The following is a 19,008-nucleotide window of genomic DNA, read 5'->3' as shown; positions in this document are numbered from 1 at the left end:
ACATATTCCTGTGATAATACATATCTATATATGAAGCATAACCAGGATATAAACTGTTTATCATGAACGGATGATTTAAGTTTGAGCCTGTATTTTATCGTTGAATATCATTGAATATTATTTACTAGTTTAGGTTGTTTGAATGTTGGGAACAATCGCTGTGCCTTTCGAATATTTCTTGTTTATATTTTTAAAATACGGAACTGATGTGATGTGATTTATAGTTTGTTGGAACGGCAAGAGTATATTTTTATATGATTAGTATCACGGGAATATATTTTTATATGCATACATGTATTGTGTGGTATGAAACTGGCCTTATTATAGTGTTACATTTGTTTGTTTGCTTTTTATTTTATTATTTGATTTTTGAGGTTCCGTGAACCATTCCAAATTGGAACTTGATACAATTCTGAAAAGGTCTGCGCTAAATTTTTTTTTAATTTTGACATACAAGTTGGGCTAACTTGCAAATACATAGTACATATTATGTACATTCCGTTCGTATATGCATTTATATTATATAATGAATAATTTGAATTAAGCTATTTCTCTCTTCAATGTCGGTTTGTAGGATATTTTTTATGTATATTTTTAATGCTGTAAAACAGTACAATTTTAAATAAAATTGTTATTTATTATTTTAACAACAGGATAACTGTGATTATATTTAAATAGCCGACTTGTTTAGCGTGTCTTAAGATTTTCATTTATATTGTTTTTCCCTTTTTTTTCCCAAGTATAATTAATAGTGGCAATTTGGTTTGTGGAATTAAATTACAATGCATTAAACGTGTCTTGTGGGTATTTTTTTTTAAATTAAAATTGCCGATATTTCTGTACGCTTTTTCCATTTTTCCTTTTAAGATTGTGATATCGTAATTTATGCTAATATTTAATCTGAATATAATATATATTATACGTATAGTATTTATAAACTTGTCATAAATTCAACGTTAAATAGGATACTGTGCTAATATTTATAATTGTTGAAATTGTGGATTAATTTTTATTATTTATTTATTGCGTGAGATAAAAATCGGTTAAAATGGAATCTTGCAAGAGTCATCGTATTGCTTCTGATTATGACTGGAATTTCTATTCAGATTCTTAAAATTTTATTCGTGCGATTCTTATTTTAATTGAACATATATACATATATATATATATATATATATATATATTTGAACTTTATTTTTTCTTTTTTTCATATGTGAACGTTGAACGGTATACAAATTTAAAACGTATATTAATATTGAAAACTATTTTTGTATAGTTGTGATTTTTTCATTTTTGATTTATAAATTTTTCTTATTCAAATAAAATATATTTTCTGCTTAAATAGTTTTTTTTCAATTACACATTTATATTATAAGTACTATCATCTAAACACAACTATTTAATATGATGGATGGGAATGAAGCATAGCAGGATCCACTGACATACCTGAACCGGTGCCAACTCGCAGGATGGCAACACAGGCTCAACCATATCGTAGAGTTCCTACAGTACTCCCCCCCTAGTGCAACGATACAAAAAATAATGTGTTGTGGGCCATTTGTTGTGTGTGTGGTATTGTTCTGGTTCTGGATATAACACCGAGTGCGGAGTGGATTGAGGGCGATGAATTCATGAGGGTGGATGGATGCTTAACCCATCCCGGTGAGACAGGATTCCATGGTACGAGCATGGGTACTTACAGGCATGACCTAAAGAAGGTGATTAGGTTGCTGGATGGCCGTCCGGTGTGTAGTTAAGTCGTGCCTGCCTTTGTTCATGATCTCACTCGCGTCCCCACATCAAGTCCTCGTGGAAGTAAAGCGGAATCCACTGACATACCTGAACCAGTTCTAACTCGCAGGATAGCAACACAGACTCGACCACAGGGGTCGTAGGGTCACAAATAGAAACCTTTTTTTATTGATATGTAAATAATAAAGTGGGCTGTTCTGTGGTATCCAAAAATCAAAGATCGTTTTTATTTTATTTTATCTTTAATTTATACCAGAAAGGCCTTACAGGTAACCCAGATGCGCCTTCCTGGCCAGAAACATTGTACATTTGATACAAATATTATTAGTGTTATACAAAGTATATAAATACATATCAATTAATATCCACAGAGACATTTATGGTAAAATTTATAATTTTGCAGCATTTTATACAATTCGAGATTGCTGAAAACAAGATTTTGCGAGAAAATGTTTCAAAGAAAATCTGATAAATTGGCAAACTCTGATAGGAAACGATTCATCTGGATTCACAAATCCAAGGTTTAGCCAGCAGAAACCAGTGGGATTTAAACCCGTGACCACTCTGTTCAAAGCATTATATGCTAACCACTAGTGTCTATTCTGCTGGTTTTATTACTGGGTATACAATATTCTTATAGTAGATCTCGTTTTGTACTACGTATGACGGCAAAGAACGAGTATGCTCCTTTCATTATCTGCCATTATAAAACATTTTATATAATTGTTCAGTATAGTTGTCTTTTTTTATATTATATTCATACTTACAGTCACAAAGGAAGCGGTTGAAATGCTGAAAAATTTCCCAGCAGTCACTTTCAAAGGCTTTTGTGCTCTTATCATCAATATCAATGTCATTCTCTTGAAGTGGATGTTTGAAGTGTACCATTGACAGTCGTATGCACTCTCCGATAAACCGCTTGCCTGATTCATATTATGTTATACAATACAATAGCATTATAATTAATCATTTATTACTTATGTACATAAATAATGACGTACCTGTAATGTTAATTCGTTGCCAGCATAACATTGAACCAAAAACTCGCTCACTACCGTGAAAAATAGAGCGATGGCTGTACCGAAGCGGATTGAAAGGAAGTTGTTCTGCAACAAGCGAATTCATCGATTAATTTGTATCCAAAAGTACATCCGTCATAATTTTTAATACATACCTCGGTTATTTGTATCATCACATGACAAATTATACTCAGATTGTTGATAGCATGCGTCAAGAATCCAATATTATATATATTTTCAATCTTATTAACACATCTAAAACATATTAAATTACACTAAGCAATAAAAATCACATTTTTTTCTCACCGGAGCGGAGACTAATCAATCTTTACTAAGTTATATATTCTTTAAATAATATTAAATATTTTTTTTTACTTTTAAAATTCTCTAGATAATTAATTATACATAGGTATTTTAAAGCATTAATCATAGATATAGAATACCATAGATACGCCCTGACACTCTAAGCCGATGACCCTGTTGGACCATGCATACACAAAAAAAAGTACAGATCATGTACACTCTCTCTCAGTAGCTAGTTAGCTTCTACATAAGTAGGAAGGTCGATTGACATTTTTCGAAAATGCCAACGTGTTCAATGAAATTGTGCTACAATTACTCAAGAAAACATAAAAAGGCGGATGGCATCACATATCTTAAGTAAGAATTAATATATAATGTCTTCAATTATATGTAGTAGTATTTTAACATATAATGAAATATCGGCGCGATGTATTTAGTCTTCTATGCACTGATGGAACAGCGGTCGACAACCTCTGCCACAGGTGTCACTAAATGCACGCGTATATCTTGTTGGCACTGAAGGAAATTCAGAAATCGACATTAAGTTTAAAACTACAAACAATGAATTAAATATTTAAGTGTCAGCTTTAAAATTGATCCTTGTGGAAGTTACTAATGTTTAAATATTGTAATAGTTAATGATGGTTTTATTATAGAAACATACATTTGTAGTTTAATATAGTGTGTATAGCTAAATATTTTTTTCTTAATATGGCTTTATTAGTTTGGTTTACTGTCACGCGGAGTGTCCAATAAAATAAAGTTATAAACAAAATAAAACTTCAGTGCATGTACGTATACATAAACTGGTTGCTGACCACTGCCAACCGCTGCTTTTCTTCCTTTTTTTCACCACTTCCCCGCTAGTTAAACCCCCCGCACCCCTCAGTTAGTGGCGACAAGATCTCCAACGAAATTTGTATGTAATGGCATATCTAGGTTATTATTCTACATCTATGACATTAATAAATCAATAGTGAAGTCAAATGCAGAATAGAAGCCGCTCGTGCAGCATTCAATAAAATGAGAAGTATTTTCTGCAATGATAACCTCAATTTGAAACTTCGGCAAAGAATGGTTAGGTGCTATGTTTGGTCGGTGTTTTTATAATGAAGTTGAGTCATGGACCCTAAAGATTAGCAATGAAAATGTGCTCCAAAGAGCAAGAGTAGATAGACAGTTGCTGACTGATATCAAGGTCCAAAAGGTATCATATCTGGAGCATGTACATACTTAGAGGTGAAAAGTACAGTCTACTGCACTTAATCATAAAAGGAAAAATAGAGGGTCAAAGAGGTGTGGGTAGAAGACAGATCTCCTGGCTTCGGAACATACGAGACTGGACAGGGATTAGTACAGTCGAGGCACTATTTAGAACTGCTAAGGACAGGGACACATACTCACAGGTGGTAGTCAACGTCGGGGGGACCTGACATGACACCAAAAGAAGAAGAGAAGTGAAAAACACCCGACTATGGATTCCAATACTCACTTTTGGCACAGCAATACAAGATTTTGAGCTAAAGACTGCAAAATCCAAAAATTGTGTTTTTTTTTAAACGCTTATATCATAAACGAGAAGAAGCCAACAAAAACCGTTGTTAAATGACTTGATAGATTGATTAGTCTCCGCTCCAGTATTTTTTTTTGTTGCTTAGTATTATTAATTTGCATAAATTTCATATTATTACTTCATCACTTACGAAATTATAGACTTGTGATGTATAATACACTCTTTCATGCACTTATACATGTACTTGTCCAGGAAATCCTGTCCGTAATGGGTCAAAACATTTCTCTCAATCCTCCCACGACCCACGCTACCGACCAATTCGTCAATGTTAAAATCTCTATTCATGATGACCTCGTCTTTAAAATCATTCTTGCTGAGTATTCTAGAGTGCAGTTTCGATATACAGATCGGTCTGATGTTTTCTATGACGAGCCTCAAATTCGCAAGACGGCCTGCAACGTGAACCATGATTGCATTTATGAAAGTGTTGATCAGCACGACCAAATTTCCACACCAGACGATTCCAAAGATTTGATAAACGAACGTCACAGAATATATAAAATCTGATGAGATTTCATGCGGCAAATACACGGGTACTGGAAACTTCCTAGTGTGAAAGCTGGAACTTGTCGAATTCCACCCCGCTTGTATGATGCCGCCGATGATCAAACCGACTACTGTGGAGTTTGCGAAGATCAATACGGAGTATGTGATACACTTACTCATCTTGACCGTTTTGTCGCTTATCAACTTGCTCTGGCTGAAGTTGAAAAAGTCCTCTTCCAACGTGTAAACCACCTGTTGGATGTCCCGATTCTTCACCATTATTATGTACAACTTGACATAAGTCAATACGAATGTAATGCTGAACGTCAAGTTGAGCGTGAGACGATCCAGATCTCCGGCGAGACGTGGGACTTCCATCCATAGAGCGATTGGGAATAGGACAGTCCAAAATATGTGTTGAATCACCGAGTAGATAATATAAACCGGTTTGGAAAAGTTGTTAAAGTTTCCGTGATGCGGATCATGAAACTCGCCGAGGCCGGCTATTCGCAATAGTCTGTAATGAAACGGGAAGTATTTCAAGTTCTTCATATTTCAGCTTGAATACTATTCGATTGGACTGAATTGAAGTGATTCACTGCGAAGAATAAGCTATGGATGCAATGAATGTTTGTTTATATACTTGTATATTATACTATTAACTCTCACCAACTGTGTCACATTAAGAGCAATTTCCTTCAATTATGTATATCTTTTGCATGTGAAACTTTTACAGGAAAAATGTGTGTAGAATTATTTTACACCTGCTTATGAATAAATAATCATTTTACGGGGGTCATTTACGATATAAATTAGGTATATTAACATTGTAAATCATTTTGAATATATTCTCAAATTGGGCATTTAAAGGTTTCATTATATGAAATTACACATATGTACATGTATGTAAAATATACCTGTCATTATTAAATATTTGCTTCCAATATACTATACATAAATACATATGTTGGACTTAATATAGGGTTACTATTTTTTGTAAAAATATATATATACACACATATATATATACACTATAAAAATATATATATATACTATACATTAAATTCATAGCAATTTTCTAATTTTTGGTTGAAGTCTTCGCAAGTACATATCATACTCGAAATTAAACTTTGTTATAACCATTGCTTTTACTTATCTGCTGTCCACAAATTATTGATAGTCGAAAACACTCGTTCGGTAGCCGCATTAGTACCAGGTAAATAAAGTGCGGATCCGACAACTTTGTTAGATGAACACAAGGAATATAGGCCTCGAATACTAACCTTTCCAAGCTCCAAGTAATACAAAATAAATCCCTAAAAATAATTTATAATACACCCATATATACTAACTTGAAAAAACTGCATGCCATAAATAATACTTGTTACAGACATTACTAACAAACTAACCAGTAGATTCTATGACAGAATCACTAATAACCATACTAACACACTTGTGAAGAGTCTTGGTGATTACAACAAAATGTCTATACCCTTCAGGTATAAACACAGATTACCTAAACACAATCTGCTTTAGGTCATCGACTTTAGAGAGTCTTTAATTAATATTATGTATTAGATGTATTATGAGCATTTATAAGAATTATAAATAAGTTTTTATGCTGTACATTAACATTAGAATAATATGTAAATACTATGATTACGAACCAAATAAAATAAAATTGTAAAATAGAAAATGATCAGTAGATCAGTAGCTATTAAAATAGATATAAGTTGTATTGTGAACATAATTTCGTAATAATAAAAAGCATTTAAAAATCAAACAAGGAATATAATTTTATTTAAAATGATTGAAAATTTGAATCCAACGCCTAACGATGAGTGTTTTTTCATTATTCCATTGGTGAAGTTTTTCAACGTTTACGTATCTTGTCAAATATGAAATTTCGTCAAATAATTCATTCTCCAGTTTTAGATATTCTTTTTCAGGCAAATATTTCTTTATGAAAACTATTGTTTCTTCTACGTTGTTCCAATCTACTTGACGTTTCAAAGTAATCCATTTAAAATTGGTAATTTCCTTAAATTGTTTACCCCATAATTCTAGATAAGAAAAAATACTCGTATTAAAATTCATAATTTGTTCAATAAACCATATTTTTCTATACTTCCATTTTCAATTAGATTGATTAAAATAGTCTTTAAACATGGTGGTAAAAATGTAGAATTGATTTGTAGGAATATAACACAACTTGTGCTATTTCGAATCAAAACCATTGATCATCATCGATCCTGTACAAACATGCATAGCTCAAGGGCAACGTCCCCAACGTCGACCATCCCAGAAGCAAGAGTTCATCGCTCGATCGTAAAACGAACGAGACCCAACAGTGATGTCATCAGGCGACTGCAACACACGCCTTTACACGCACAAAATCTTATGTGCGATTACGAGGCATGAGTTTATACGAGGCATGCGTTTACACGTAGCATGCGTTTACACGAGGCATACGTTTACTGGTGGCATGCGTTTACACAAGGCAAGCGTTTACGTGTGGCACACGACCCCATTCTCAAACGAACGACGTCCTGGCGCTGACCCCAAAGCTATAAAACACGTGTCCTGAAAACAGGTCAATACACGGATAAGACACGTGTCCCGAGAACACGTGCCCTGTAAAAACAAAGACATCTCTGCACACGGCACATCTGGAACTTCCTTATATAAACCCGGACAGCAGACGCAGCGGCAGTCCAGTCCAGACTTTTCCCCTGAAGCAGGCAACTAGCCCACTTCCCCGTGAATTTTCTGTACTGACAATAAACGTGTATACTGAAGATTATAAATTTCCTCTGTTATCTACAACGAGTTTCGCCGGGTTTCGGTCACAACATGACCTCCCGTCCTATAGATTCTATCTTTAAATTTAAAAATGAGATCATCAATTTCTTCTAAAATTTCAACAATTGTACTTTTCTCTTCTTTCATTATTTTTATCGAATTATGAAATACTGATGCTTGTGTTTTGAAGGAATTGAAGCCAAAGTTCAGCCTGTTCATTTTAAAAGAAATTTCTTATATCTATCGGACACTTATCAATTGAAAGAAAATATGACTTTAACCCTTTGAATGCTGACCAACGCCGACCGGCGTTTTACCAACAAGTCCAAGGGCCTAAAAAACTATATAACTACTGCCGAGGATTTCGAGTTTTGTAAAGGTGTGTTTAGACTCTTAGGGTAGTATTCTTGTTTACTTTGTACATGCTCAATATAAAACCCCTATCGGCGTTTTGCAGGTCCACAGACTTGTCAGCAAAAGGGTTAATATGAAGTATAAAACATTTCAGACACACTTAAAATTTCAATATTTAATTCAAAACTACATTTCAATATTTAATTCAAAACTACATATTTGCTTTGTAACTTTGCGTTTTATTATATTTTCAGCGAACTCTTTCAAGCCAACGTTATCAATAATTCATAAAGTTTCACGTCGACTTTATAAAATACGGTAAAACATTCAACGGTGCAGAATAATTCCGAATCCACTGTGGCCCGGTATAGATTTTATCATTTTGTCCTTCAGCCATCCACTTTCCTTCTGGCAAATATACATCTCTGGCGATGGATCCCTCTTCTAGCACAGGAGCAACCAATATATCTTCACCGAGCAAATACTCTACAGAAAAATCATCATATAAATAACCAATCGCAAAATATGTACACACAAATTAAATTAGGTTGTGGCTATTTGCAGGTACTATATCTGCAAATTATTGGCTATTTGCAGGTACTACATCTGCGAATTATTGGCTATTTGCCGGTACTATATCTGCGACAGGCGCAAAGCCTTCTGCGCATGCGCGTGAACTGTCACTGTCAGCGTGCTTACTGATAAAATTTTGTTTTAAACCTCTTAAAATTTAGTTCGAACTCGTAAAGTGACGTAGTATGAACGATTGATTAAACATATAAGATTAAAACAATGAACGATTGATTAAACAAGTCTAGCATACATTAAATGTAAGAAATTATAATCGGATTATAAGTTCACGCGCATGCGCAGAAGGCTTTGCGCCTGTCACATATATAGTACCTGCAAATAGCCACAACCATTAAATTAAACTACCATCCCATATTCCGAGAGCTGTTTGATCAGTGGGATCGATCCACCAAATAGGTGGATTCACCGGATATCCTTTCTCAACAGCTTTATCCAAAGCCTCGATGATTTTTGACGTATAATCAGAATGCAAATCGGTGAACACCCTACTTATTTCAATAGTCTGAAATCATTTTGTATATTAAAGAATGTTTCTTACGTCTATTACGACTACTAAAAAGCACCACTTGCCTCATTATCATAATCCCACGGCACGTACGAATACTGCAAACTGGGCATGAAAGTATTAGCTTGCAACCAACGGATGAACATCTCTTTGGATGGTGGTTCATTATAACCGTTTCCTCCAATCATATCTGGCAGGACTAAGGGATAGCCATTCATGTTCATCTGCAGCAATGTGGTGACGAGTGTAGGTAGTCCATTTTCGAAATTCCATTCCGAGTCCTTGTCTATCATTCTGACGAAAATCGGCAGCTCTTGGGTTCTGTCCAAGTAAAGCAAACCTTACAATCAATTATTTAAATTTGTTATCTCAGATTTGTAAGTGATTATGTTGGTATACCTTTGGCCAGTTCTGACCTCAACCATTGGTCCAAATTTGGCGCATTCTTCCACGTACTTTTGAGTTATGTGGGATGGTTGGGTGTTGACATCTCCTATTTGAACTGGTACCTTAGATAATGTAGTGCATTAGTAAAATAAACTCATTGATCTATGTTTCAGAATGGAGATAGAATGCTACATTAATGATAATCTTTTGGAACCTACTCAGAAAACTTGAGAACCTACAGTGAAATTTTTGTTCACTACTAATCGATAGCAGTATATGACAACATTTAACATTAAAATTCAAGCTACCAGCTGCTATACATAAATAGATATTCCAATTTCTATATTCACCCTCTCGTTGTGGTGGAAATATTCTCTTCTGCTATGCAATTAATTGAACTTATCATGGAAATACATATGTATTTACACATTTTTATTTTTATTTTATTTTATTTTACATAGATATATACCAGGAAGGCCTAACAAGTAGACCCCAATGCGCCTTCATAGACAATTAATTACAAACATTGCAGCATTTTTTATTACATAAATCGCAGTATTTCGAAGGCTGGTGAACACGAAATTAACAATTAATTAATTAATTAATTAATCCATAGAGAAATCTATGGATTTAGACTTGTTCATACATATTAATATATTGTACATAAATCAAATTCAGATAATTGTGACATAGCGGGCAGGATGGTTTATGCCAATTTGATGGAGGAACCGTTTCAACAATGAAATCAGATAAATTGGCAAACTCTGATAAGAGACGATCGACTTGGAGTCACAAATATCCAAGTCTGACCAGCAGTATTAAAGATTAGCACGGGATCGAACCCGGTAACCTCTCGGTGCTGTATGATACATAACTGCTATAATGGCTCCAATTATGTATAAATACATATTTCTTATTACTTTATCCCGGTCTCTGTGACGAGACAGCATGTTAAATTACAGAAAACGCAAATATCGGTAGGCAAAGATCGAAAATCGAAAGATCTTAAGTCGAAAGATCAAAAAAAAATGGTGCATGGTAAACGGTACATACTCACTTAATTTGCGCGAGCAGGATACAACAGGAACAAGAGGAACAGGCTTTTCCTCCCGTATTAATGTGCGCGCGCAGAATACGGGAGGAAAAGCCTGTTCCTCTTGTTCCTGTTGTACCCTGCTCGCGCAAATGAAGTGAGTATGTACGTGAGTATGTACCGTTTACCATGCACCATTTTTTTTTTGATCTTTCGATTTTCGATCTTTGCCTTCCGATATTTGTGTTTTCTGTAATTTAACATTCTGTCTCGTCACGTAGACCCCTTTATCCATATGCATACGAAGTATCAATAAATTGAGTTAGTCATTCTAACAAACCAGTGAACTGGCGCTTCTTTCGTATACTTCCTGGCATATTGTCAGCAACCATTACTCTCTTAACCCTTTGAATGCTGACCAACGCCGATCGGCGTTTTGCTGACATGTTCATGGGCCTGAAAAAAGCCCATAGGCGTTGTAAATTTTACATTTACAAAGTAAACAATTATGTACCTGCTAAACCTATAAAGGTAGCATTGAAAAAAAAATGCATTGAACATGGGTGTTGTAATCCGTGTAAATGTTTACAAAGACTGGTTTACACCGGAATTTCTGAATTTATAACCATAGCAGAATTTCTCGATGGAAATCCCTAACTGTTGAGTATTTTAGATTGTGGCTTGGCATTTAGATTGTGAGCATTACATTTTAACAACAATGAAGAAGATGGAACTAGTCTTGGAAAAATACATTCATTGACTACACTACTTTTGTTTATTTTATATTGTTGCAAGATATATTAGGGAGTCTAAACACACCTTTACAAAATTTGAAATCCTCGGCGGTGGTTATCTAGGGTTTGTTTGGATTAGCTACAATTTTTATACCTGCTTTCTATTGGTTTTCTAAATAATTCTAGTTGGTAATGTTGGCGAAATTTTCAGCGTGGCGGGCTTTCAACGGAAAAGATGTCAGCACTCAAAGGGTTAAGTGTATCTGAAGAAAAGCAAAGACTAACCTGTGGAGACCAGCTCGTTTCTCCAGCATCAAATTTGAAACTGTCAATAGCATAGGTCGTTTGCAAATGTTTCAACCTGTCAGACCACCATTTTTTGGCTCTTTCATTAGTAAAATCAACATAAGCAGCAGTTGGTCCGTCGCTATTCCACCAAGCAGTATCCACTTTTCCCTCCTCATTCTTAACCAAATATCTGAAACAAAACAAAAAATAAACTCTCTTGAGATTTGCATACTTCCTGAAATCCACCAAACAATTCAACGTACCCTTTTTGCATAGCTTCCGAATACCACGGCTCACAATCGTTATTTATGAACGGATGTATCCAAAAGGTGACTCGGAAGCCCATCTCTTTCAATTTCAAATTAAACTTCCTGAGATCGGGAAACTTCTCTTCGTCGACGTTTAACGAGCCGTAGCAAGTCTCCCACAGGTCGTCAATTTCAAGTTGGCTGTTGTTAAAACCGTACTCGATGATCTTTTCAGCAAACTCCATGACGATAGATTCGTTAATAGGCCGCTTATACTCGGCCCAAGTGGACCAGATGGGGTGCTGAACCATCCTTCGATCCGGACGACCTGAAGGCTTCTTTAGGAAGTGTTTCACGGCGTATTCGTGCGTCTTCCTGACATTATCCGTCCATGCAATTGTGAAGGCAAGTATGTTTTTAGCACGTCTGGTGGAATACGGTGGTTTTACTTCGGCGATGAAGCAAACAGTGTCATTGTACAAGCTGTTTTGATCGACGAACAGTGGCACCGTTGGATGTATGTAGATCATCAACCCCGATGAAGATAACCAGTAAGGTTCTGTTATGGCAGCATTGTCGGCTTCCTTGGGCAGGTAGGAATATTCAGAAAAGACAAGTTTTTCTATAGGCCAATATTGGTGCTTTTGCTGAGGTCCTCCGTACCAGTTACTTTCACCTAAATTTGTAAATAGGTATTAACACACTTTAATTCAACGCTATCATCAAGTTTGACTGAGATTGTAGAAATACAATACAGCTTGTACGAGCTTTCAGCAAAGCCAAAGCAATCATATATTCGCTCCAGATAAACAAACCTTGAGTTCAAGGGAACAACCGAAATAGCATAAATCCAATTACCCCATAAAACACAAGGCACGCGACCACACAAAGGATACCCTTGAGCCTGGAAGAATCTTCGAGAACGAGATGACATCACCTCACCCATATCCAGACCACTGATAAAGGCGATTCGACTCGCTCCAGATGAATACCCATCAAGCAACCTTGTGGCACACCCACACAAAGGAAACCCTTGAACCCGGAGGAATCCCCGAGAACAAGATGACATCACCGTGCCCATATATAAACCAGTACAGCAGCTTTCCCCTGAAGCAGGCAACTAGCCCACTTCCTCGTGAATTTTCTGTACTGACAATAAACTTGTATACTGAAGAAAATAAATTTCCTCTGTTATCTACTACGAGTTTCCATAGGAAGGGTTACGGTCACAACATAACCTCCTGTCCTATAGATATTTATGTATATATGTATTATAATAGTGTTATTTAATACTAATGTTGTACCCAATGAAATATCATCGCATGGGTGTTGGCATATTAAGTTATTAAATAAAAAAATTAAAAGAAATATGTCTGCCTGTATTTGAATTTTTTCAAATACCTTTCAAATATATTTAATATAATATTTATATTTAAATGTTTAATATGAAAAAAATAAATAGTAAAAACCACCTACCTACCTACATATAAAACACCGATAGAAAATTAATTGATTAATTAAATAAATTTTAAATAGATGGCGGTAAATACTCAGAGACTTTTTTGTTAGCATTGTTTTAGCTGTGACGTACATATGTATGTCGAATCGAAATGACTATTATAGTACGGTTTGGTGATTATTGGTCACAAAGCGCTCGTCCAAAAATCTTTATAACGGAACATCTGGGAGCCGAAAAGTCCATCATACTAACAATAACTATCATACTAACGAGAACTTGAGTGCTAAATATTGCGTATACGCGATTTTCATGGCAATAATTGTCTTTGTGACCACCTCAATGTGACTAATAATCCAATTACCTTATAGTACAGCGAGCGTTATCGCAGATACATAGACACACAGACACACAGAATAGCGATATTACATATGGTAATTGGATTATTAGTCACATTGCGATCGCCCAAAAGATTATTTTGCCATGAAAATCGTGAATACAGAATATTTGGTACTCGAGTTCTCGTTAGTATGATGGACTTTTCAGCTGCCAGATGTTCCGTTTTTGGCTTTTGGGCGAGCGCTTTGTGATCAGTAATCACCAAACCATTACAAATGCATATACATATATGATATGTAATTCCATGTCTTCATATGCTTGTTTATACAGTGCAAGGATTACTAGAGGATATTTTTAAAATACAATTTTTTCTAATGAATTATGATGTAATTATATATGTGTACTCATTGCTATAGAAACTAGATAACACCACTGTTTTAATTATAACATTATAACAATGATAACATACCGAGTGGGAGGCATATCGAAAGTCTCTGATTTTGACTAGCCGTCATGTGTATTTCAATTGAAATATCATCCAAAGATTCTTCCACAGCCACTTTCAGCGTTAAATCGTTGGCGAAGGTAAATTTTACAATACCAGAAGCTTTCTCTATCGATGTGTGGTATTCATCCAATTCAGGTGTCAAATTTGCGACCGTCTCTACTTCCGAACCTGCACAGGAGAAAAAATTACATTGCACTGAATTGAAATGATTCTTGCTAATGTCGTCGGTAGAAATGAATCTGAACCTTTTTTTGAGATCAAATATAAACCAGGCGTCTCATCGGAGTATTGTATTGCAAATTTTTCTGTCAAATGTACTTGATGTTCCTCGCCACACGCCAATTTTAGCCATATCACGCTAAAGACTGTAATGTAACGTACAAATGTTATTATTGCAAACCGTGGAAAGATAGGAAAATGTGTATTCAAATTGCGTGTACTTACGGCAAATGACCAGCTTGAAAGAAGTCATCTTGTCCGTGAAACGGTCATATCACTAACTGACTAGCTTGATATTGTTCCACTTTTTATAATAGTCGGTTATTTATTCGCACTCGAGATATAATTGCAATGTCATTTTTTTATTTAATATGTTACAACTTCCTCAGTAATGAATAGACAATTTTTTTTACAAATAAATTGCATTTCGAATTGTTTTAACATTAAAGGTCTGTTCATACCTATCCAGCAAGACCCGTATCCTGCAGGTGTCATGCAAGTGCGGATAGTATTCTTTGGTATCATTGATGTATAATACACATAGATGGGCCCTGACGTGTGATTTTGGTCGGAGATCTTGTCTTCACTAACTGAGGGGTGCGGGGGGTTTAACTAGCGGGGAAGTTGGGTTTTTTCCCTACGACGCAGCGGTACCTACCTACCTACTAAGAGAAACTGTGCATGCGCCATGTATTTTGCATGCGCCAAAAGGGAGACCAGTATAACACGTGAGGGCGGATCTAGTGTATTATACATCAATGTTTGGTACATTATATGGACGTATTCATACTCCATTAGCGCATGCGCATTTACACATTCATGCGCGTCCATATCGAATGTACTAAAGAATGTCCGTACTTGCAGGATTCGGGTCGTGCTGGGTAGGTATGAACAGACCTTAATTCATTTCAATTGTTCCACCTTATACATATGTACATATTTATTTATTTTTTACAATATATACCAGGAAGGCCTTACAGGTAAACTAAAAACCAATGCGCCTTCCTGGCCAATTACAAACAATGCAGCGTTTTTATTTACACAAGTCGCTGAATTATGAGACACTGAAAACTCGCAAATTAACGAGATATCTATGAATTGTACATATATTTTATTGCACATTAATCATACTCAAATAGTGGTGACATAGTAGGTAGGAAGGTTTTAGCCAATTTTAATCGGGAACCGTTTCAACAATGAAATCAGAGAAACTGGCAAACTCTGATAGGAAACGATCGACCTGGAGCAGAAACATCCAAGACTGACCAGCAGCACTACTCAGAAAAAATATTTTCAATCGAGATCAGCTCATGGGATCGAACCCGGCGCCTCTCGGTGCTAGGCAGAAGCTTAAGAGGGCTGTACACCTGAAACCTTAATTTTGTTACCGTTCCTTTCTTCGATATATATATTGAGTGAATGCGACAATATATATCAATATATATATATATATATATATATATATATATATATATATACACCGGCAGTCACATAAAACGGAACGCTTGTGAATTTTACGACTTCGAGGCCATTAAAGGATTATCCCTTTATGTGTAGGGTTTTTAACGACCAAATATTCTAAATGTGATTGTTTTCTAAGATTTGAGTTCAGTTTAGTGTGGGTTTTTGAGGAGAAAGCATCAAATTCGAATTTTAACACGTCAACATGAAAAAACGAGCTCAGTTATCATTGCAGAAGAGTGTAAAAATCGCGACATTGGCGAGTTCAGGATTTTCCTTTCGGTCAATTTCCAAGAAAATGGGATGTTCTATATCGACTGTTTCGAGATTACTGGAAAAAAAAAGAGAATCTGGAAGTTTTGATCGTAAGAAGGGGACCGGACTGAAAAGATGCACATCGGAGAGGCAAGACCGTGTAATAACCAGATTATCTTTACAGCAGCGATTCAAAACTGCTGTAGAATTAAGAACAGATGTATCTTCACAATTTTCCATGGAAATCAGCGACTCAACAGTAAGAAGGCGACTCAGAGAAGCTGGACTGTACGGTCGGAAAGCTGCAAAAAACCCATTACTAACCAAGAGAATGAAAAACAATCGATTGGAATGGGCGAAAGCACATGAAAATTGGAGTCCATCAGATTGGCAACGAGTGATACTTTCCGACGAATCAAAGTTTAACCTCTATAGTCCTGATGGTTTTCCGTATGTCCGAAGGAAAGTTGGCGAAAGGTATAATGAAAATTGTACCCTTAAAACTGTTAAGGATCTTCCAAGTCAAATGGTCTGGGGATGCTTTTCGTACCATAACATTGGACAATTGGAGTTTCTACAAGGTGCCATCGATGGAAAAAAATATAAAAAAATTTTAGAAGAAAGCTTTGTCCCATCGATGGAAAACCACCTTTCATATTCCGATGATATAATTTTTCAAGATGACTCTGCCCCTTGTCATCGAGCTAAATTGGTGAGTATTCATTTTATTTGATAGCATTGAATATAAATTATAAAATTTCAATCAAAAAACTGAAATTTTTTTTTTACTTTTTTTTAATTTCGGGACTATTTACAAGAAATGGGTGTAAAGACACTACCATGACCTGGCAATAGTCCCGATTTAAATCCAATCGAAAATTTGTGGATGTGTATCAAGTACAGGATAAGGAAGAACAATGTTTCTACTCTTAAATCGTTGAAAGAAATAATAGAAAATATATGGTACGAAGACCTCCCAATCGAAAATTTAAAAACTTTAGTAGATTCTATGCCAAACCGAATAAAAGAAGTTATAAAATCGAAAGGAGCCGCTACAAAATATTAATTTCTTTTTTATAAGTTGTAAATAATAATATGTGACTGTAATAAAATTAAAAATGTATATGTATAGTGCTATTTTCATTTCAAATTTCATTTAACCGTGAAGTCAACGCACGGTCGTAAAATCTGCCCTCCATTAAATTTCTCCCCAACTCATCTTTATCACCTTTTATTTTCACGTTTGGTGTTACACGAATGCACTATGATACAACCTATCATTTAAATGACTTTCGGTTTTGGTTTTATATAAGATTACCGAAATTTCACGCAAAAACATGTTTCGCTTAAGCGTTCCGTTTTATGTGACTGCTGCTGTATATATATATATATTGAGTGAATGCGACAGTTGCGCTTCGACCAGATAAAACGTATTTTAAATTGACAAAATCGAGGTTTCGTATTCTACTATTTTCTCCTCCAAAACTGGACCAATTTTAAAAAAAATTTCATCATCGTTATGAGAAAGATACTTTCTGTGCATCTATCGGCGTATTTTTTTTTAAAATCAACCGTTAAATAAGCACGCTGGACTCGTTTCGTGGGTGTAAAAAAGAGGCGATTTTATAGATGTTTGGCGGCTCCTAGCTCATATAAAAAATAATTAATCAAAAAAATAAAACGATAGATGCACCCCAATGGTGGATATCCATAGCATATTAAAAAATAATTTCTCTAGTGCCATAATTGAGGACGGGAGAAGGATAGTACGTTTGTATGGACATGGCGCTGCTGTCCAGCCCTCTTAACGACCGAGCTATGCTGCTGGATATGTATATATTTATAAATATCAAATATTTTCTTTTGATTATTTATGTCCTTTAGACAATTATTAATGTCATTTTGTACTAGCCTCTATACTGGTGAATTATGGACCAGATACAAGTAGAAGACGTTGAGGAAGATAAAAGTACAATACAACAACTGCTACCGTGCTCTTTTCGGGCTACCTAGGAGCTAGGAGTTTGTGGAAGGGCATGTGCTTCACCTTGAAGCCATTCTCAGGATGAGAGCGGCCTCTCTTCGTCTTCGTATATTTTTCTCGCCTAATTGTCTTCTTGCTGCTGCATCTTCTCATTTGCATTCTTCATTGTATGTCCGATGGATGGAACTACTCCACCGACCGCCTTGAATAGACATTAAATTATTATTAGTCTTATTATTATTATTATTTATTATTAGTAATATTTATATATTTACTTATGTATTTATTTTTTGTTTACTATATTTCAATCCTCTTTTTATTATCTATATATTATTTATATGGGCGTTGGGGATTGCACTATTCTCCCCATCGTCTGGAATAAAAGCTATTATTATTATTATTATTATTATTATTAAACATTGTGGCAACCCCGAGGTACTGACCATAAAACCTTCGGTTGGCCAGTACTTCGCCGGTAAGCATTCACTTCCTCCCCGGTTGCCGAAATAAACAGTTGTGTTATAAACATTATAAAAAGGAGCTTTAATATTTATACAATACATAGTTCGACAAAATCTGTTATTTATTTTGAAACATGACATATCCAGCAGTATGGCTCGGCGTTTGCGTTTATGTTTAGCACCGAGAAGTTCCTGGGTTCGTTCCCGTGCTAATATTTAATACTACTGCTCAAACTTGGATATTTGTGAC

At 35.3% G+C, this 19,008-nt stretch overlaps 2 protein-coding genes across 2 annotated transcripts; both read right to left on the bottom strand.

The window, feature by feature from the left end:
- Window positions 1-2,386: 2,386 nt before the first annotated feature.
- Window positions 2,387-5,685, bottom strand: LOC143914133 (odorant receptor Or1-like). Its single transcript, XM_077434223.1, has 5 exons — window positions 4,778-5,685; window positions 2,927-3,026; window positions 2,754-2,858; window positions 2,520-2,675; window positions 2,387-2,449 (listed from the first exon to the last, which is right to left on the bottom strand). The coding sequence occupies exons 1-5, from the start codon at window positions 5,683-5,685 to the stop codon at window positions 2,387-2,389; spliced, it is 1,332 nt and encodes a 443-aa protein (XP_077290349.1).
- A 2,758-nt stretch (window positions 5,686-8,443) lies between these two features.
- LOC143913964 (myogenesis-regulating glycosidase-like) lies at window positions 8,444-14,912 on the bottom strand. The gene is made up of 9 exons (XM_077434017.1): window positions 14,823-14,912; window positions 14,624-14,743; window positions 14,340-14,546; window positions 12,091-12,751; window positions 11,825-12,017; window positions 9,785-9,894; window positions 9,451-9,706; window positions 9,226-9,382; window positions 8,444-8,775 (listed from the first exon to the last, which is right to left on the bottom strand). Exons 1-9 carry the CDS (start codon window positions 14,848-14,850, stop codon window positions 8,585-8,587), a joined length of 1,923 nt encoding a protein of 640 aa, XP_077290143.1. The 5' UTR covers window positions 14,851-14,912; the 3' UTR covers window positions 8,444-8,584.
- Window positions 14,913-19,008: the final 4,096 nt, after the last annotated feature.

This window comes from Arctopsyche grandis, chromosome 7 (assembly GCF_051622035.1).
Source record: "Arctopsyche grandis isolate Sample6627 chromosome 7, ASM5162203v2, whole genome shotgun sequence".
NCBI classification, from domain to species: domain Eukaryota; kingdom Metazoa; phylum Arthropoda; class Insecta; order Trichoptera; family Hydropsychidae; genus Arctopsyche; species Arctopsyche grandis.
Note: the sequence above shows the minus strand (reverse complement) of the source record. Positions and strands in the feature narration are given on the sequence as shown.